Source organism: Phascolarctos cinereus, unplaced genomic scaffold (genome assembly GCF_003287225.1).
Source record: "Phascolarctos cinereus isolate Bilbo 61053 unplaced genomic scaffold, phaCin_HiC Scaffold_2;HRSCAF=192, whole genome shotgun sequence".
NCBI lineage: Eukaryota > Metazoa > Chordata > Mammalia > Diprotodontia > Phascolarctidae > Phascolarctos > Phascolarctos cinereus.
Genome location: NW_027555625.1, coordinates 265,426,006 through 265,448,610, shown reverse-complemented (window position 1 = coordinate 265,448,610; position 22,605 = coordinate 265,426,006). Strand labels below are relative to the sequence as shown.

At 36.7% G+C, this 22,605-nt stretch overlaps 1 protein-coding gene across 1 annotated transcript in view; it reads left to right on the top strand.

Moving 5' to 3' along the window:
* The window catches only part of ABL1 (ABL proto-oncogene 1, non-receptor tyrosine kinase), a 201,834-nt gene that overhangs the window by 99,690 nt on the left and 79,539 nt on the right, over window positions 1–22,605 (top strand). The window contains 1 exon segment of the mRNA XM_020973535.2: window positions 12,780–12,923. Within this exon segment, the coding sequence (XP_020829194.1) occupies window positions 12,780–12,923 (144 nt within the window).

The window sequence follows — 22,605 nt, the reverse complement described above, 5'->3', positions numbered from 1 at the left end:
CATCCATTTTCATCTAGGAAAATATGGATAGATAGGGACAGATTCTTTCTTGTCTTTTGTTAGAAGAAAGGAGTAGGAAATTGAATAAGCATTTATTTAGAGTTTACTATGTGCCAGGCACTGTGTTAAGTCCTTTACAAAGATTATGTCATTTGATCTATTGATAACAAGGTTTGTGTCCAGCTTATGCCAAAGACAACTATCTCTCTCTCTCTCTCTTTGTCTCTCTTTTTTTTTTCAAACTGTGAACACATATCTAATTTGCCCCAGATTTCTTACTGTCTAGATGTAAAAGTGTACGTATCTTTTACCCTTAAAGGGTTTTTCCTTTTTTTTTTTGTCATTTTGTGCTTGACAAACATCATCAAGCATGAGCATTACTATATGCACAAAGAAAGAGTACATGAAACCACAAATCTCTGTCAAATAAAGCTTATATTTAAAAGAAATGTAACAAATTCAACGTCTTAGTGTCAAATCTGCCCTACTTGTCTGTGCTTCCTTCTGAACTTTCTTCTGTTTTCTTCTGTGTATTTAAAGAAATGTTATGATGACCCTCTTTTCTTCTTTTTAGGGGAGGGTATGCTTCCCTCTCATTCATTATACATACTATCTGGGCAAATATTTTCATTGCTTCTGTACCCTTAACAGTACAGTTTTAATTTGTGGTGATTATTGCACATAGAATTGGTAGTAATAACTGACATTTGCATTGTATTTTAAGCTTTGATATATGATTTTTATCTTTTTTTATCCTCACAATAACCTTGTGAAGTATTACCTCATTAACTGTACATCCTGATAATCTCTATTTTATAGAAGAAACTGAATATCAGAGAGGTTAAGAGACTTGATCAAGGTCATTTAGCTTATCTCAGAAAGGATTTGAATGCAGATTTCTCCAAACTGTTCCATGGTACCTTCTCTAGAATTATAAATTGGTAGTGCTTAATTATTTTGAGCTTGAATTGCTTAAAACTGTACTAAGGCTTTTGGAATACCCTGTATTTATGTTTTATGTACATATAACATAAATCTTTTATATGTGTATGTGTATATGTGTATGTATGTTTGTATGCGGTATCTTATATAGAATACCTATATCTCTATATCAGATATGAGATAGTGTAGTGTGGTGGCTAGGAGATCAGGGTTTTAATCCTATCTTGTTAGCTGTGTGAAATCTAGAGAAATCACTTAATGTCTCTGATCCTCAGTTACCTCATCTTTAAAATAGAATAATAGCACCTACCTCACAGGATTGTAGTGAGGCTGAATTGAGATAATGTATGTCAAGTACCTTGCAAAACTTAAGGCACTGTATAAATGTGAATAAGTATTGTTATGGTTTCCAAAAATGAAATGGATGAAAATTAGGTATGTTTTTCTTGTACTACAGATTAAACATTACCCAGGACTTGATATTCTCAGTAGCACTCTGTATGTCACATAGCTATCAATTGCTTAAAGGAAGACTATTATATGTTGTAATATCCTGGAATTTAATAAATGCTTATTGGTTGCTGTATTTCACTTATCTCTACCTGTTTCTTATATTGTGGAAGGAGTGGTTTGCTTGTAACGGGAGAATCACTCCTAACCTAATTTTTGCTGTACTTTTTTTTACAGTTTTAAGAATTTCAGGGAGAGGCAGCATTGGATAATAGAAACAATATGAGACTGAAAATTAGATCAGGCTTCTAGTCTCACCTCTAATATTGATCAGCTGAGTTAGGCCCTAGTACACGGGCTCTCTCTTCTCCTGTTCTCTTTCTCTCAGAACTCTGATATCATCTCCCAATCTCTGCTCCTTTCCCCCAAACCCTGACAAAGAAGTTGCCCTTGCTGTGCAGCAAGGCCAGCTTCTCTGCATGGGAGCTTGATTCCATCCTCTCTCATCTTCTCCAGCAGATTGTACTCCCAGATATATGTGTGTGTGTGTATGTATATATACATATATATACCTCCACACATATCCTTCCTCAGTCCCTCTCTTCAGTCCTGTATCACCAAATAATTTCCTGTTAGGCATTTCAAACTAGATTTTCTAAACACAACTGAAATTCAATATGTCTAAAACTGAACTTAGTATTTTTCACCCTAAACCCTACTCATTTCCACTATAATCTGTTTCTATGGAAGGTACCAGCATCCTACAAGGTTTGTGACTTGGGCATTATTTAATCTCTGTTCTTTACTCTGTCCCTTACCCTGCATATCCAGTCAGTTACAGAATGTTGCCATGTACACTTTTACTACATTTCTCACATCTAGTCCCTTCTCTCCACTCACAGAGCTATCACCTTAGCTCAAAATTTCCTCACCTCTTGATTAGATTATTACAATGATGTCGTAATTGGTTTCCCAACCTTAAGTTTCTCCATGGCTACCAAAGTAATTTTCCTTAGGCACTAGGCCTGGTACAATATAGATAAAACTGCTCTACTCAGCCAAATTCAGTGACTTCCTCTTGTCACTAGGATAAAGTGTAAACTCCTCTGTTTAGCTTTTAAAGCCCTTTACATCTTGGCCCTAACCTGTCTTTCCTGTGTCGTCGTAAATTATTCTCCTTTTCTGTATTCTGATTCGGTCAAATGGGCATTTTCTCTGTCCTCACGAAGGACATTCCATGTCCCATCTCTCTGCTTTTGCATTGGTCATACCCTGTGCCTGGAGTGTGCTTACTACTTAGCCCTGACTTAGTGTTCCTGTCTTCCTTTAAGACAATGTGCGGGTGCATTCTTCTGCGTGAAGCCTTTCCTGATCCCCTGACTTCTTTTGTCCTTTCTCCCAAACTACCTGATGTCTAAATATTTTGTATGTATTTGTATTTGTATACTTCATTCATTGTTACATATGTTTTTATGTATACTTATTGTCTCCCTGATTAAAATAGAAGTTCCTTGTGAGTAAGGATCGTTTAATGCTTTGTACTTGTATCCCTAGGGCCTAGCACAGTGTCTGGCACGTAGTATTAGGTCCTCAATACCCATTGCTCGATTAATTGTGACTTTGGACAAGTAAATTAATTCTTCTGAGCCATACTTTCTCCTTCTGCAAAATGAGATTTGATTAGATGATATCAAAGCTTTGTGCTAGGCTGAACATTTTCAAATTCTTTGATCTTTGCAATTAAAATCTAATTAGTCCTTCTAGAATATGATTAAATGCTTTTGAAATTGCACTAGAAACTCACAATGTTTTATTTACTTTAGAATGGAATTCCTTCTATGGTATTAGATCCTATCAAAGGGGGTTTAGTTACTGAAGTAGGAAAAAAAGGATCATTATAAGATGACTTTTACCTATATAGTATAAATCTTAGGGAGTGTGTTATAACCAGTTTTTAAACTTTAGTTTAAGCCATGCAAACCACTGCTCACGTATGTGCATTTGTGTGTGTATGTGTACATGTTTTAATGCAGTGTACTGACTAGAGATGTATGTGTATATTATATATATTTAACATATAGTATCCTGATAGTATATATGTATAAGAATAATACAAAGTTAAAAATTATTTTGTAATTTTAAGCATTCATCAATCTAGGGATGGGTTGTCCTGTATGTTCTTCTTATACCCTGGAAAAGCATGACAAAACTCACATTTTCCTTTTAATTTAGTGGCAAAAAGCTAGCCATACAACATAGTATATTTTCTACGATGTTTTATGGCTTGTTCACTCTGGAAGTTATGAGATATGAGTCAGGATTCAAAAGCAGTAATGTTCTTGATGGAAGCCAGTGTTTATTTTCCATTTTCTTGTTGTGGTTTAACTGAACCCTGCCTGTTGGACTCTTATGGCTTGAACTTGCCTAAGCTATATTGCGAACACTTCAGATGCTTGGCAGTGGACAGGAACTTGATAAGAAGAATTCAGTACTTCTGTATTTTTGGTTTAGAATGGGTAATTTGTAGGCTTGAAAACTTGCTCTTTCCAGTCAAGAAGTTTTCAGTAAAGATTCTGTTTTTAAGTCCTGACGGTGAAAAGTTGAAAATATTTTACATGAAACATAGGATGTATTAGAAACTGAGGCCTAGAAAGGCAAATAATTTGCTCCAAATTATATTGGGATTGTACCCAGGTTTCCTTATCCCTATCCTGTTTTTCTTTAATTCCGCTGAACTGTCTCCCACTTCATAATTTTAATTGGTAAATACATGTGCGTTCTTTTTTCCTAGGTGAAGTTTTGCCTAATAGAGTCTAGATAAAACAAACAGTGGAGAGGGCCTGGTAATTCACAAGATAGTATTTGTGAAGACTTAATAATACTTATGGCCCCAGAAGTCTATGTACTAAGCCTCAGTATGAGTGAACTAAATCTTAATGCAGAAGAACTAACTTTGACCACATAAATATTGCTGAGACTTATGGCATGTAACTAGTGACTGGGAATGTAGCAATAGAAAGTTTTATCTTATTTCAGAGGAACTTTGATACATTGGTATTCTCATTTGTGTGGGTACTACTTCTGGTGAACTAATCCATGCCTGCCCATTCTGTGTAATTCTTCTCTGTATTCTCCTATACATCCTCCTTAGGAAGTCCAGCCAACCATTCTTAAAGAAAAGAGCCTTTCTTTGAATTACTTGGCATTGTGCAGGTTGCTCTGGAGCACATAGTTCTGTTATGTGACTAGCTTATCTTTTTTTCTGGTCATATTGCTTCTTGATGACGCCCTTTACATGGTCTCCATGGCCTCTATTTGAGGAGGGGGCTTTTCTCCCCATTTCCTACCAACTACACTACTTTGGACTTCTTTGGAACTTTCTGTCATGCCTCACATCAAGCACCTTCTTCCCCTTTTTTGGCTCCCTCTCCCCCAGCATCCTTTTGTGTGTTATCTTCCCCCATTAGAGTATAAGCTCCTTGAGGTCAAGGTCCCCCTTTGTTTTTATTTGTACTCACACCCACCAGTGCCTGGTACATAGTCCGGGCTTAATACATTTTATTGACTGGCAAATTTTTCTGATGAGGAGAAAATGTGAGACTTGTCAAAAGAGACTAATGCAGATCTAGTAACTCATTTCTCTTTGTTTTATTGAAGTCTTTTTATAGTATAGTCATTTTGTGGTATACTTATTATACCTTCATCCCCACTTCCCAAACCATGCCTGCCTATCCTATGCATCTCTTGCCCCTGTCCTCCTGTATGTTCTACAAGGGGTGCAGCTAACATGCTGGGGGCTTTTCTCTAAATCTCTTGACATTGTGTGTGTATGGCAGTGCTCTTCCTCTAGCCCCCATTGTAATAGTTAAACAAAACCAGGCAAAACACGTTGTGTCTGCCAGCGTGTGTCATATTCTGAACCCTACCTGTTTACTGGAAGGAACAGTGGATTAACTCATTAAAAAAGTGTGCAGAAGTTAAAACAAGGGCAGAACTGAGGATGAATATAAAAAAATAGTATGGTCATATAAGAATGATTCTAGTATGACAAGCCCAGACTGACCTAAGGATTGTGATGAATGCTGATGACAATAAAGGCCTTTTTAAGTAGGTTAGAATCAAAAGGAAGATCAGAGAAGGTATAGAAACTCTAGTTCGAGCATAAGAAAAGATGATTTTGGATTCTGGCAAGAAGGTAGAATTCTCATCCCCCATATCCAATCCATTGCCAAAGCCTGTCGATTTTACCTTTGCAACCTCTTTTGAATATATCCCCTTCTCTTCTGATATGATGACCACTGTGATGCAGGCCCTCATCACCTCATACCTAGAATATTGCAATAGCCTGCTGGTGGGTCTGCCCGCCTCAGGTCTCCCTACTTTAAGCCATTCTCCATTCAGGCACCAAGGTGATTTTCCCAAAGTGCAGATTGGACCACATCATCTGCCTTCTCAATAAACTCTAGTGGATCCCTATCACCTTTGAGATCAAATACAAACTCTTCTGTTTGGCATCCAAAGCCCTTCATGACCTAGCCCCTTCCTGCCTTTCTAGTCTTCTTACACCTTACTCTTTGTTACATACTCTTTGATCAGTGACACTGACCTCTTTGCTCTTCCACAAACAAGAGACTTCATCTCTGCTACTGGCATTTTCTCTGGCTGTCTCCATGTCCAGAATGCTCTCCTTCCTCATCTCTGTCTTCTGGCTTCCGGCTTCCTTCAAATCCCAACTAAAATTCCATCTTCTTTGGGAAGCCTTTTCCAACCTCTCTTAATTCTAGAGCCTTCTTTCTTTTAATTATTTCTTATTTATCCTGTATGTAGCTTGTTTATACATTTTTGTTTGCTTGTTTTCTCCCCTGCTAGCTTGTGAATTCCCTGGGGGCAGGTTCTTCTCTCTTTTGTCTCTTTTGGTATCCTTAGCACTTAGTCCAATTCCTGTGCTTAATAAATGTTTATTGACTGCCTGACTATTGAAATAATTTGTTTCTGTTTACCAGGGATAAAGCTCTTCAGAGTAGGAAGTATAGAACAAAGATATTTAACTGAGGATTAAACACAAGATGATTAAAAAAGATGATATGAAAGCACCTAATTGCTCTAAATTATTTCAAGCCATCATTTCCAGACAAATTATATCCCTGGGCACTGAATTTGTGTATATAATTTTTCAGATTTTTTGGTGAACTCTTCAAAAATTGTAGTGAATGTGAGACAAGTTGCTACAGGACTGGAGGTGGGCAGATGTTCCGGTTTTCAAAGAGATTTTTTAAATTAGGGGATGTGTGAGTTTGACTTTGATTCATGGCAAAAATCTAGAACATCATATTATGGTTTGCAAGCTCTGGGTGATCACTGTCAGCATGGGTTCTTCAGGAATATGGCTTGTTCTCAAATCTTCCTCCTCATCCTTCACTTAGCTGCCAAAATGGTTTTCCTGAAGTGCAGGTCTGACTGTGAAATCTCCTTACTCGATAAACTCCATTGGCTCTTTATTGCCTGTACAATCAAATAGTAACTCATCTGGCATGTAAAATTCTTTACAGCCTAGTCCCTTCCTGTCTTTCTAGTCTTCTCACACATTAACCTTCTCTGTGAGCTCTTATGTCTTCTCCCACATAACTCTCATCCATTGAACTCTTCAATTCAGCTGGCCTGGCCTACTTGTTCCTCCTCACTCACAGTGTCCCTACTCCTCTCTGTACTTTTGCACTGACTGTCCTCCATGCCTGTAATGTTTTCTCTTCTCAACCCTGCCTCTTAGAACCACTGGCTTCCTTTAAGACTTATTGCAGTGCAATATCCTGATAGGAAACCTTTTCCAATTCTCCCCATACTGGTGCCTTCTTTTATAACGTTACTTTGTATCTTGCATATATTTATATATGTACATGTCATTACCCCCAACTTGTCCCCATACTTGGAATTCTCTCTCTTTTCAGCTTGGATTCTTGGCTTCCTTCAAGTCTCAGCTAAAATCCCAACTTCTATATGAAGTCTTTCCCAGTCCATCTTAATGGTATTCTATTCTTCTGTTGATTATCTCTGTTTTTTTTCCTGTATGTATCTTGTCCATAGTAATTTTCATGTTGTCTATTCTATTAGACTGTGAATTCCTTGAGAGCAGTGACTTTTTTGCCTTTCTTTGTATCCCTAGTTTTTAGCATAGCATGCGGTATATGGTAAATGCTTAATAAATGCATTTTGACTTGGCTTGAAGGCAGAGCCTGTTTTCCTTTTCTTTTTATTCCCAGCACTTAACACAACCCCTAGCCCATGATAAGGGCTTAATAAATGCCAAGGTTCCAGCATTTCTACTGAACAGCCAGTTCCTCCCTATTGGTCAGAATCAGGTGCCAAAAAAACAGCTCTGCTTCACTTTTCAGCTTTTGAAGAATAAGATTATCATCAAGGCAAGTCCAGAACTTATTAGGCACTCTGCTTTTTGTGAAGAGAGGAAAAATAAGAGAGGAGAGGAGAGAAAAGAAGAGAGAGGAGAAAGAAAAGAGAATAGAGGGGAAGGGAGGACAAGGGAGGGAAACTTTATCAGTTTTGAGATTCAGAACTCCATTCATTTTCTCCTTCTGACTAGATATTCAGCAGCAACAGAGGTTCTCAAACTTTTTGATCTCATGACCTCTGTACACTCTTAAAAATTATTGAGGACTTCCCCCCCCACAAATACTTTGTTTATGTGTGTTATATCAAGTTTTATCAATTCTTCCTCGGTGTTTTATATCAACCCCTTTTTCCTCCACTCCCATGACCACCCACCTGGTTGAGACCCTGATCATCATACTCTTAAACCTCTAATTACTCTCCTCATGAATTCAGCTTCACATCGCTGCCAAATATCATCCCTAATCCCCAGGTCTGACTCAGGTTTAATTGTCCCACTCAGGTTTAACTTTCAGTGGCTACCCATCCCCTCTAAGATAAAATATAAATTCCTCAGCCTTGCCCTTAGAACTTCTCATAATCTGGTTACAGCCTACTTTTCAAACCGTATTTCATATTATGTTATAAACAAACTGAACTCAACTCCTTGTTGTTTTCTGAATTTAACATACCACCCCCACCCCTTAACTCCTAACATTTGAACAAGCTGGCTTTCCATACCTAGAATACATTCATTTCATTGCAAGCCTTTCAGAATTGTAGGACATCTCAGGTGCTACTTCAGCCTTCCTTGAATCACTCTAGTTGTCATTGCCTCCCCTGCTTCAAATTTTCCAGAAGTACATTTTTTGATCTTTCCGTTTTCCCCTTAACTTCTTGCATTGTATATTATACTTACTGTGCACGTGTTGAACTCCTCTCTATACCTCACCCCTGCCTGTAAAATTGTGTATATTTCTTGAATGTAGGTACTGTTTACTTGTCTGTTTTTTTTTTAATTTTTAGTGCTTAGTAGAGTGCCTTGCACAGGAGCTGGATGGCTCTTTATGAAGGATATTATAGTGAGGATTCAAATTCAGATTAGAATAGATCTTTTCTTAGATCTCTTCCAACTCTGTTCTGTGATTCAGGGATTGTTTATCAGAGGAAAGAGTTCAGTGAACCAGTGATTGAATCTTGTTAGGACTATTTTTCTATACCTTTAAATCACATTGTCTAAGCTTGATAATTTGTGCTGCTTCTGTATCTGGTCTGTATCCTATTAAGGCATAGTTCATTGAAACCTGGACTCTCAAGTCATCAGGCCTAATAATTTTATTTTGTCACCTAGTATTTTCATCACAGTTTTTATGGAAGTATTTGTTCTGGCTGTTCCTCATGACTGAAAGGTGCTCTTTCTTACATTCACCTCTTAGATTCCCTTGTTTCTTGAATCTTTCTTTTTTTTCTTTATTTTTGAAGGCAGTTGGGGTTAAGTAACTTGCCCAGGGTCACACAGCTGGTAAGTGTCTGAGACTGGATTTGAACTCAGATCCTCCTGACTTCAGGACCAATGCTCTATCCACTGTACCTACCACCTAGCTGCCCTGATTCCCTTGTTTCTTTTAATACTCTTTTCAAGTACCATTTTCTACATGAAGCCTTTTCTGATCCTCCAAGCTAATAATATTTACTGTCCCAAAACTATCTTATATATATATATATATCCTTTATAGGCTTAGAGATATATATCTCTACTCCTCCAATGGAATGTGAGTTCCTTGAGGTGCTTCTAAGAAGAAAACCTGGCAAGATATGATCAGCAACTTCTTTGAGTCTTCCAGAGAATCTTTTAATGCCTTTTAGTGGATAATTTGTGACACTAATTTGGGTCTCCATTTGAGGTTGTTAACTTCTAGAGACATTATGTGGCAAGACCTGAGTTTTATTTCCAGGTTTGTCACCAAACTAGCATTGTGACCTTAGGTAAGGCACTTAACTTTCCAATGCCTCTGTTTCCTCATCTGTAAAATGGCAGAGTTGGACCAAATGACTTCTAAAGTCCCTTCCTGATATAACATTTTATAATACTTGGTTCTAACATAATATCCCTTTTCTTACATCTAACATCTTTATTTTTCTTTCCTTGAAACCTGAACAATTGGTTTGATCCCCAAATGTGAGAGGTGGCTCTTGATCCAAAGCAAATTTGTTGAGCCCAGTCTTAAGCAAAGATTCATGGAGGGTAACTAAATGCAAATGTTCATTTAGGCTACTACTGAGTCTAATCATTTAAAATCCGGTAGTGCTCTGATATCCTGTTTCTCCTGCTGGAAATCCCCATGCATTTGTCGTCCATCCTGAAATGCAAAGGCTGGTTACTGGCACTTGGAGCTTCAACTGAACTTTCAGGAAGACAAATGCAGTGTTTTGTTTGTACTCTTAATTTATTTGCAAACCAGTAAATGAGGATAGTGAAGAGGGAAAATCTTCCATTGATCTGTGTGTGATGATCCCTAAACATGTAATTAAAATATCATGGATTTTAACAAGGACCACTATAGACAAAGTGGGGAGAGAATAAAGAGAAGAATGAATAGATTTTCTTTTCGTGGTGGGGAACATGAATATTTCTGCATTTTACATTTCCAATAGTGACTGGTACCGTATGAACACTTTTTCACAATTGTTGACTTGTTGGTTGATTGAACTGGAGCTTTTAAAATTTCCTTGTTTTTGTGATGTTTATTTTAGTTTTCTCTTTTTAAATTAAATTTTAATTTTTTTCACTGAACAAAAATATCTACCTTCTCTCCTTTCCATGTCCTCCAACTCCTACGGGGAGGGCTGAACTCTTGTAATAAATATGGGTCATCAAGCAAAACTAATTCCCACATTGGCCATATCCAAAAAAATATATGCCTCATTCTGTACCCTGAGTCCATCACTTCTTTGTCAGGAAGGAAGCAAATAATATTTTTTATTATGAGTCGTCTAGAATTATGGTTAATTAGTGTTAATCAGAGTTCTTAAGTCTTTCAAAATTGTTTTTCTTTACAATATTGTTATTATATAAATTGTGCTGCAGCTTCTCATTTCACTCTGTGCCATTTGATGCTTATAATTTATGAATGTGGTTATTGATAAGCAAGTTATTATCCAGGTTGTTTTCTTTAAGATTGGTGTTAGATCTTCACTCTAAACACCTTAAAATTATAGAAATTTAAAGATTCTAAAAAGTCTTCTTCAGTCATAGCTTAAATATATCTCTTCCTAAAACTCAGTCCTGGATTAGGACCACCAACTGCTACATTGTTGAATGGAGCTGGATTGAGTCAGCCAATTAATATTTATTAAAGCACTTATAATGTGCCAGGTACTGTGCTAAGCACTGAAGAACTCTACCGACTGGATTACGTTATAGATTCATATTATCTAATTTCATCTGGGTCCTTAATGCCATAAAGTAGTTCTTTTATTTCTCACTTGCCATAGAAATCTTTCAATACCTTCTCTTCTCTCTTGAAGCCTGCTGTATCCCTTTTCTTTCAACTAAGTACCTTACCTCTCTTACTTTCCTAAAGAAATCGAAGCCGTGCTTGTTGAGTTCCCTTTTCTCCCATTCTCTTTATATCAAACCCCTTGACATTATCTTCCACTCTCTCTTCCCCAGTGTCTGTCAAAGTGTTGGCCCTTCTCCTCGTCAAGGTAAACTCTTCTGCATCTGTACTTGATACCATTCCCTCCAGTTTTTGCCAGCAATTTGATTGTATACTCAATCATCATTCCCTCTCAAATATTCCATCTTTCCCTATCTACTGGTTCCTTTTCTGTTGCTTTCAAAGGCATGCTCACCCCTCATCCTTATCCATGAAAAATCTTCACAAGACCTTCCCATTCACTCAAGTTCAATATCTTTCCTCCCTTTCTCAGTCAAATTCTTTGAAAAAGCTATCCATATTTGCTTTCTTTGCTGCTCTTCTCGTTCAGTCTTCTCTTCTTTGCTATCTGCCTTCTGACTTCATCACTTAACTGAAAATGCTCTCTCCAGAGTTATCTGTGATTTCTTGATTGGCAGATCTTATAATCTTTTCTCAGTTCCCAACCTTCTCTACCTATCTACTACATTTAACCTTGGTGACCACTTTCTTCTCCTGGATACTCTATCCTCTCTGTGCATTCATGATGCTACTCTCTTCTAGTTCCCCTCTCACCTGTCTGACCACTCTTCAGTCTTCTTTATCTCTCTGTCACCCACATTCAAATCCATAATTGTAAGTGTTCTTCAAGGTTCTGTCCTAGGCCCTCTGCTTTCCTGCCCCTACATACTATCTCAGTAACCTCTTCAACTCTCGTGAGTTTAATGATCATCTCTATGCAGATGGCTCTCATATATATACACATAAATCTGTATGTACACATGCACATATATGTGTATGATACACATATGCACACACATATGTGCATCTACACACATACATACTGATGCATTCATGCCAAGTCTCTCCCTGACCTTCAATCCTGAATCACTAATTGCTTAATGAATATTTCAAACTGGATATCTAGGAAACATTTCAAACTCAAAATGTCCAAAATCTCCTCCTTACCCCACTCCCAACACTTCCCATTTCCAAACGTCTTCATTTCTGTTGAAGGAATCTTTCCAGTCTTCCGGGTTAATCTAATCTCCATGATTCACTTCTTCACCCAACATATCCAGTTCCTTGCCAAAGCTTGCCATTTTCTACCTCCACAATATCTCTCACATCTGGCCCCTTCTTTTTATTCACACGGTTAACACCTTAGTTCAGGCCTTCATCACCTCTCATCTAGATCATTAAAATAGCCTTCCTCAGGTCTCTCCCTATTCCAAGCCATACGCTTCTAAGCATAGATCTGATCATATGACTGCCATTCTCAGTCAACTCTAGTGGCTTCTCATTGGATCGAGGATAGTGTTTAGCTTTTAAAGCCCTTTATAACCTGATCTCAAACTGTCTTTCCAGATTCATTGGACATTACTCTCCCTCCTGCACTTTGCATTACAAACTGGCCTTCTCTGAGTTCCTCACTTATGACTCTCCCTCCTGGCTTCCCTGTCCCCAGGCCTTCATCTCCATCTTATAGACTCTGTCTCTTCAGGACATCAGGTACAACTTTCTACATAAAATCTTTCCTGATCCCCCCCAACTTCGAGTACCCTCCCTCCTAAGCTTTGGCTATAACTGTTATGTATTTATTGGCTTTATATGGCTTATGTTTCTACTTACATAGATACTTACTATCTTCCTCTTTTACTTACATAGATACTTACTATCTTCCCCGTTAGAATATAAGTTACTTGCAATTAGGAATAGTTTTATTGTTGTGTATCTTTAGTGGCTAGGGCATAGTGGCCACTTATTAAATGTTCTGTCTCTCCTTTGATTTGAATCCTACCATTTTGTTTCACTACACTGCAAAGAATACTTGATTTGCCCTGAGAGAAATGAACATTGTAACAACACTGGTTTCACCTCACATTAAATTGGCAAACATGAAAACAAACGAACAAACAAACCCAGGCAAAACCAGCAATGCTGCATGAGCTATAGAAGACAGAAATTCTTAATATGTACTGGTGGTAGAGCTTTGCACTGGTGCAACCATTCTAACAGTTTGGGACTTTTCAAGAAGAGTCACTAAACTTTTTGAACGATTTGACCCAACTGTCCATCTGCTACAAGGCACATAACAAAATGAGGTCAAAGAGGGATTGAGGTGAGGGAGAGCCCCCTGTTACTGATAGCACTTTTGGTGAAAGAAATAACAAATTTGAGTTATTGGGAGAAACTAAGGAAGATTTGTATGAACTTATGTAGAGTGAAGAAAGCAGAATCAAGAGATGTGTTTCATGGAAAGAAAATACAAAAAAATAAAAATTCAGGTTAAGATAAATAGCTAATATTAATCAGAAGATTGATGAAACATGTTTTTTCTCTCAGCAGGTTGATGGGGTTTTTTTGGGTGTGGAATACTGTATCCAAAGTGTGTCAGTTTCATTTACTTAACTGTTTTTGTTAGGGAGGTGAGGGCAGAGATAAATACAGAAATGCTGTTTTTAAAAAGTAATAAATTAAAAAAAAAAGAATACTTGATTTAGAGTCTTAGGACCTGGATTCAAAACTTATTAGTTTATGACCTTTAGCAAGACATTTCACTTCTCCGGGCCTCAGTTTCTTTTTCTGTAAGACAAGGAAATTGGGCTAGATGCCTTATGATCATTAGAATTGATTAAAAATTAAGTGATGTTTTAGAACATGTTTCATTAAGTTGCTTATAGGATATTATCAACCTGGAAAAGACCTTCAGAGTATTAGGTCGATCATCTAGATTAGAAGATGAACTATTGAAGTAAGTGGAGAAGTATAGTTAGGTGCTCTTAGAACTTGGGCTCCCTTCTTAATGACAGGAAGACTCACAGAATATCAGGCTCCCTGGGCTTTGGAGGAATACGAATTGTACATTTTTGTGTTTGTTTTACAAAGTTTCTATTTTCTGATATTTCTACTTTCTTAGTCACTTTTCATATTTCTTGTCTATGTAGTATATTCTCAGCCTGAATTCTGTTAGATATTTGTATAGTTAACACCTAAATGTTGACCTTTGCCTTTTAAGCAACTTACATTGAGGTCTTTGAAGGTCAAAATTTGAATGAAGGCATTATTATATAGATACTCTTGCCCAGACAGGTATATACTTTTGCAAAAGATGTATTTGTGGCAGTTTCAAGTATTATCCGTTGGTAGAAAACAGAGCTTCACTTTTTTGAATTAGTTTTTCTTTAATACTTGTAGTACCGGTTGCTTATTTTGGAGGTGTTTTGAAGCCTTAACTTAAAGAACTTTATTGTATGCCTGTCCTTTTTGGTGCTCAATCTTTTGTCTTCTTCATTGTGTCTATATCAATGTTAGGTGATGGCCCAACACCGGAAAATTCGAAGAACAAGGAAACTAATTCCAATTTATCTATAAAGGGTAATGATGGGTATCTTTCCAATAAAGATTTGCCAAATTCATTTAATGAGAAAGTTGCCTATAATAACCTTGATTCAGAATAAAGAACGAGAGAACCCTGTCAGATGGTATTGGATAGAAGGGGAACTGACAGAAGAGTGAGGGACAAAGAAAAGAAACACTGATACAAGAAATGATTGGTGGTGGGTAGATAAGGAAAGGACAGTAATTAGAAATGATAACAGGCTTTTACAAGTCACTGTTAAGTATAACAGCAAGGGAGAACCTGGATTAATTTAGCATATCACAGATCCTAGCACCTTCTGGGGAAACATTCTTTGAGAGCAGCATTCTAGGTAAATGGCTTCATTTGTATATTGGTGCCATGGCAGTAGATGACTTTGTATTATTGTTGAAATTCTCACATTGGAAATGAGCAGAGAATAAACTTACTGTTGGGCAGTGGTGTGGGACAATAAATGTTCATTGTACTAAACCAAGAAAAATCATCCAGGGAGTTTTGAGATCTTTCAGAATAGCAAATCCAAAGTTCAAAGGTTTTTCTCAGGCTATTTTCTCAAAATTTCACACTTCCAGTGGACTGTTAGAGAAGAGTACTAGACTGAAAATTAGAGGACCAGAGTTTGAGTCTGTCAAATCTTGTGATTCTGTGAATTGATTAGTCCTCAGCACTTTGTATAGAATTGTCTTAGAAGGCTCTCAATAAACAATGGAAATGATGACTTTACATTCCTTCAAGAAGTATGAATCTTTTCCCATTTGTTTCTCTGTTTAAGATGATTGATTTCCCAATTTTGTTGATTGTGGGCAAGAGACAGTTTCAAATTCACCTTTCTAAATTCTATTAATATTTGTTTTTACACCTTGACCCCCTGCAACAAATCCAGCTCTTCCTTGTAACAAAGCAGAACAGGTAAAATTAAACCATAGAGTGATGGGGCAGACAGTGTATACTGCATTTCACAACCATAGGCACCCCCCCCCATGAAAGGAGAAGTGTTTTCTTATGTATTCTCCTGGATTAAGATTGGTCATCACAATTAATTGGAGTCCATACTTTTTAGTATTGTTTTAGACATTGTATATGTTCTCATTTGGCTTAATTCATGATACATCATTTCATTTTATATTGACCAGTAACGTTCCATTTTATTCATATGCCGCAATTTATTCAGTCATTTCCCAATTAGTAGGCATCCACTTATTTAATTATTTTTGTCAGTGATACTGTAACAGTGCCATGGATATATTGGTGAATATGAGGCCTTTATTTCTGTCTTTGTCCTCCTTGGGAATATATGCCCAGTGGAGGGGGGGGTGTGATGATTACCCTGGGTGAAAAGGTATGAATTATTTAGCGATTTTTCCTTCCATAATTACAAATTGCTTTTCCAGAACAGACCCCCAGAAGTGCTAGTATCATTCACTGTTTGTTTTTCTTCATCTTTATCAGTTTAATGGTTGTCAGGTGAAGCTTCAGAGTTGTTTTAATGTTCATTTCTCTTATTAGCGATTTGGAGAAATAATTTAAATGGTAGTTGATAATTTGCAATTCATCTTTTGAAAAATTTTTGTTCATATCCTTTTACTACTTGTCTATTAAAGAATGACTTTAGATAGGACTGTCTTTATTAATTATTGTCGAAGCTATACAAATAATTCAGATGTTTGGTTCCTGACTCATTTGAAAAAGAAAAAATACTTAATATAATGGAACAGATTGCATGAATTATTGTAGGGACATAGACTTTGGTTCCCTTTCACCAGCCCTCAGGAGGTTTTCTGTTTGTTCTTTTCAGAGAAAGTAAAATTGAAATGAAATTGCTTACCTAGCACTTACTAAGGAGTTAATTTTAATTCTGTATTAAAATTACACTGGATTATTTTTCAGGTGATATAGCTCTAAATATTGTAATTATTACTGCTTTAAGGAATGTGATACATACATTAGGCATTAAATCCTATTTTGTGGTTGCTGTGTTAAATGTGTATAGTATACACTGGCTGGTAATGAAGAATACCAGTTGAGAAGACAGCTTTTGCTAAGGCAGTGCTTTTGAAGTCAAGTCTACTAGCATTTATTAAGTGTTTATTATATGCCAGGCAATGAGCTAAGCACTGGGGAAACAAAGAAAAGCTAAAACAGTTCCTTCTTTTAAGTGGCTCACAATCTAACGGAGAAGACAGCACGTAGTCATCTGCGTGCAAGTAAGATATATATAAGATAAATGGGAGGTAATTCTCAGAGAGAAGTCACTAATACCAAAGAAGACCAGGAAATGTTTCTTATAGTCCTTAATTGTCTATGTAGATTTCTCTGAGTCACTCAAGAACTGTTGTTGACCTGTTTCCTTCTGATATTAGTAAAGTTCAACCTAACAAGCAGTTTCTCTTAATATTAACCATGTCAAATTTAGTGCAGTGTTATGATGCCAGATATCTCACTTTAAACTTAAAACATAGCACTCTGTTTTCATCTGTGCCTTTGCTTCTCCTAGGCTAATGCTGCTGTCGAACATGCTAAGGGTGAGCCATCCAGCCATTTGCCTTATATGTGTTTGTTTTAAACCTTGACGACAAAAACAAATTGGGATTGAATATTTTGAAGGCACAGGCCTTTAAAAAAATCTTTAGAATTGTCATGCTTTACTTCTCAAGACCTTTTACAGTTAACTGAGATATTCATTTAACTCTGCTGCTGAGAATATTTTAATAAAAAGAGAGCCATGCATAGATGGTTTTTCAGTCCATTTCAACTGCCCTGGAGATAACTTGGATAAATATTGGCTCCTCCATGTCCCTCCTAATCCCTGCTGGGTCTTTCACTGTGAGGAGGTTCAGAATACTTGTTTTCTTTTCCTTTTCAGCCCTTCTCCCTGCACCCCATTCCCCTCCTCCAGTGTAATGTGATCTCTCAGGCCTGGTCTTCTGCTTTGGCAGATTCCTTTAGTCTTGAATGGAAAAAAAATTAACCATTTTCTTACCAGTTCTAAGTCTACAGTTCTAAAAGTCAGATACCAAAAATTTATATGGTAGGGTTTTTTTTTTTGGGGGGGGAGTGATTTCTAGTGAGGTATTTGTTTGAAAAATACCTTTTCATTATTTTTCATTTTGAAGCCCTTTACAACTTGACCTCTTTGTATTTTTTCTTTTTCTTTTTTTAAACTCCTTATTCCTGTCTCTGTATTCTGCAGTCTAGCTATATTGATCTTCTTGCAATTTCTTGCACAGGACACTCCATCTCCTTACTCTGTGTCTTTTCCCTTACTCTCCCTCATGGCTGGAATGTTTTCTCTCCGTGCCTGAACCCCTTGACTTCTTTCAAGACTGAGATTAAATCCCACCTTCTACAAGAGAATTTTTCTATCGCTTTCCTCTCCTATACCCCTCAAGTGCTTTTTCTGTGAGATTAGATTATTTTTCTGTGTATATTTTGTATGTTCAGTTTTTTGCATGTTGTTTCCCATTAGAATGTAAGTTTTTTGAGGGCAGGGATTATATTTTTCACTTTTTTTTGTATTCACAGTGCTTAGCATAGTTCCTGACACATAGTAAGTGTATAATAAATACTTGTTGACTGTTGTTGACTACACAGCTCCCTTAAAATATCAATTTTGTTGTTAAAATTACATAATTCTTTTTCTAGGATTTCCCAAGTAACAGTGTAATTTAAAATATCTTTATTTTGTGGACTTTCCAATTTAGGTACTGGATCTTGATTAAAAAAAAAAACCCAAAAAACAACAACCAAAAACCTCACTGATTTCTTGAAATTTCTATGGCATACATTTCAAAATTTGATGAAGCAAAGGGGTCAAGAATCTAGAGATATACATGAAAAACCTCTTGAGCTTTACATTGCTTTGATGTGGATATTATAAAGACCTTAAAAAATACTGCTTGTATCTTTTCTAATTTCAATCCATATTACAGTGATTTTATTTTAGAATGTAGAGGTTAGTTGTTTCTTCCTTTACCACCATGAATGTCAGGTTTGGGCCCTATAGTTTTTGACAAATATTAATGATTTCACATAACGTTATGTCCTTGTCATCCATATCTCAGTAAATCGTCACCTGATTTGTTTTTTCAATAGTTGAATAATAATATGGTAAAATCTCACTATAACAAAACGTAATAAAGAGCAAGATTGGCCATAAGACAAATCTGGCTTCTCTTTTGGGGACTTATCCTGGGACTTTGACAACTCAAATAGTCGAAGGACCTTGTTCTGAGGTAGTGTTATCTAAAAGGCGATGAAGCTCCTTGGCCCCAGCTTTCAGTACAAAAGTACCCAGTAAATGGATTGTGCTCCACTTTTCCCATTTGGCTTTGGTTCCCAAACCCTTACCATAGAACTGAAAGGCCTATAATTCTTCAGTTTTCAGTGCTTTCATTCCTGTGGCTAGCATTTGTTTCTCTTGATAACATTTTTCTCCTTGGTCCCCTAAAATTTTTTTTGGCCCATTGTTTCAATCTCTTCTGAATATATATTCATTTGGTATCTGTACCTTTCATTTTTGACATTTTAATTTGTGATGGGTCTCTTTCTTCCAACTTGACTACTCTCTTTTTCCTAGCAGAAACTTCAGCCCTTTAAAGACTTCCATGTAAACTCTAGAGGGCATTCTGCAATGTCCAGAGAAGACTTTAGGAAACATAGATCTGATTGATACCTTTGAGACGTTTCACAATTTAGTGGCAATCCCAGTGATTGCAAGGGAAAGAAATATACTTTAGCTAGATAGTTAAAAAAAATCAACTATAGAGATGAAGTTTAGTAAGGATAAATGTAAAGCCCTGGTTAAAGTGTTGTTGTTGTTGTTGTTGTTGTTGTTTAATCAGTTTAATAAATACAGATTGGCAGAGGTGTTCCTGGATGAAAGTTTGTACCAAAAAGTTCAGTGGTATTTTGCAGAATGAAAGCTAACTATGAGTCAATACTATGACATTGCAATCAGAAAAAGCCAGGGCATAACCCAGCAATAATACCACTAGACCATCCCAAAGAGATTGAAGATAGAAGTAAAGGACTCATAGGTATAGAAATATAGCAGCCCTTTTTATAGTAACAAACAACTGGAAACTAAGAAGATTTTCCATCAATTAGGGAATGACTGAACAATTTATAGTATGTAAATGTAATGGAATACTGTTATTTTGTGAAGAGATGAAATTATTTCAAAGAACCTGGAAAGACTTGTGTGAACTAATCAAGCAGAACCAGAACAATTTATATGATAACAACAACACTGTATAACTTTGAAAGACGTAAGAACTCTGATCAATGTGGTGACCACTGATTCCAGATAATTGGTGATGAAGAATGCCACCTATCCTCTGACAGAGAAGTAATGGACTTAAGGTGCAGAATGAGACTTTTTTTTTTTTGCTATAACCAATGTGGGAATTTATTTCCCTTGACTATGCATATTTGTTTAAAAGGATTTTTCTTTTCAATTTGAGTGGAAGTTAGGAGTGAAAGAAAGTAGATTTTGTTAAGTGAAATTTTTTTTTAAAAAAATTATCATTTGTGAGGAATTTATAAGAAGACTGGAAGTTTAAATGTCATTCCTGTTAATTTTGATGGCTGGAGAGACACTGTATGAGGATAGAGAGAACTAAGGACTTTCCTGAAAGAGTAATAATAGTGTTGATAATAATAATAACTAACATTTATATATATCACTTATGTGCTAGGCACTGTGTTAAGCACTTTACCATTATGTCATTTGATCCTCACAAAAACCCTGTGATATGGATCCTACTATTATTCCCAATTTACAGATTAGGAAACTGAGGCAAACAGTGGTCAAATGGCTTGCTAAGGGTTGCACAGCTAGTAAGTGTCTGAAGCTGGATTTGAACCCAGGTCTTTGCGACTCCAGGCCCAGAACTCTATCCCCTGAGCTGCCTGGTTGCCTATTTAGTTGGTGGTCAAGAAGAAGGAGTCTAATGAGACATTTCCTGAGAAAAAAACATTTAACTTCTGTGTTGTAAAGAAACATTGTGAAGAGCATTCTTGAGAGACTGTGACTTTGATCTTGAGAGAGTTGAATGATGGGACTGTCTCCCCAGATTTGAAGTCAACAGTTGAAGATGATATTTGGAGTGACTCTAGCTATAATCTTTCTCACAGTGATGCATTGTTAGAATATTTATATATGTCTTTGTATTATTTGTTACACCATTAATAAATTGAGTAACTGGTAAAAGAAAGAAAAGAAAAAACCAATTCAGTCTTAGATTGAATTGAGAGACAGTATCCAAAAATGAAAGAAGTGAAAATTTTGGTTGTACTTTGTTCTTAACTACATGTCAGGTACTCAAATTTGGTCCTACTAGCAAATAATGGAAATCAGTAATAGAAATAATAATCATTTTATATCATAATAGAAAGTAGTGGGTTTGAGTAGAATCTATACTTACTAACTCAAGTGCTTCAGGGTGGTGCATCAATTACTAGAGAGACATTTGATTATTCCCCAATGCAAGCTTGATTTCATTTTTAGAGGGATCAGACTTTGGGGAGGATATTAACCAACTAGTATGTCTGCGGGTGTTGAGGGGTATCCAGTATAGTGAGGGAGATATAGACCATGCTATATGAATATCATGTAAAAGAACTGAGAATATTTGGAGAAGATGTAGATGTGGGGATAGAGCTGTCTTTGAGTATTTGAAAGGCTGTTCTGTGAAAGAGGGATTATAGATAGATAGATAGATAGATAGATAGATAGAATAGATAGATAGATAGATAGATAGATAGATAGTAGAGGGCACAGGATGAGTTGAAGATTAAGGGGTCATATCTGGAGAATAACATTAAGGGATGAGGGAGGATGATACTCGGAGAAGAAGAAAGGGAGAGGTAGAATGGGGTAAATTATCTCACAAAAAAAAAACAGGAAAGAAAAGTCTCTCACAGTGGAAGGGAAGCAGGGGAAGGTGAGAGGGAATGAGTGAATCTTATTCTCATAGGATTTGGATTAAGGAGGGAATAACATACACATTCCATTGGGTATGGAAATCTGTCTTACCCTATAGGAAAATAGGGGGTGAAGGGGACAAGAGAGCAGGGCATGATAGAAAGGAGGGCAGATTGGGAAAGGGGGTAATCAGAAGGAAATACTTCTGAGGAGGGATAGGGTCAAAAGAAAGAATAGAAAAAATGGGAGGGCAGGATAGGATTAAGGGAAACAGTTTTTCACAACATGTCTACTATGGAAGTGTTATGCATAACTGCATATGTATAACCTATATTGAGTTGTTTGCCTTTTCAATGAGGGTGGATGGGGAGGGAGGAAGAGAGAAAATTTGAAACCTAAAGTTTTAAAAACATATGTTTTTAAAAAAATGTTTTCACATGCTACTGGGAAATAAGAAATACAGGAGATGGGGTATAGAAGTCTATCCTGCCCTACAGGAAAATAGAAGGGGAAGCAGATAAGAGAAGGGGGGAGAGATAGAAGAGAGGACAGACTAGGGGAAGGGATATTTAGAATGCATGCCATCTTGGGGTGGAGGGAGGGGGAAGATGGGGTGAAAATTTAGAACTCAAAAACTTGTGGAAGTGAATGTTGAAAACTAAAAATAAATTTATATTTAAAAAAAAATTGCAAAGCACTCACAATCACATAAAAATATTCCAAATCACTAACAACAAGAAAAATCAAAATCAACACAACTCTAACAGGGAAGCTAGGTGGCACAGCGGATAGAGTACTGCCCCTGGAGCCAGGAGGACCTGAGTTCAAATCTAGCCTTAGACACTTGTCACTTACTAGCTGTGTGACCCTAGGCAAATCACTTAACT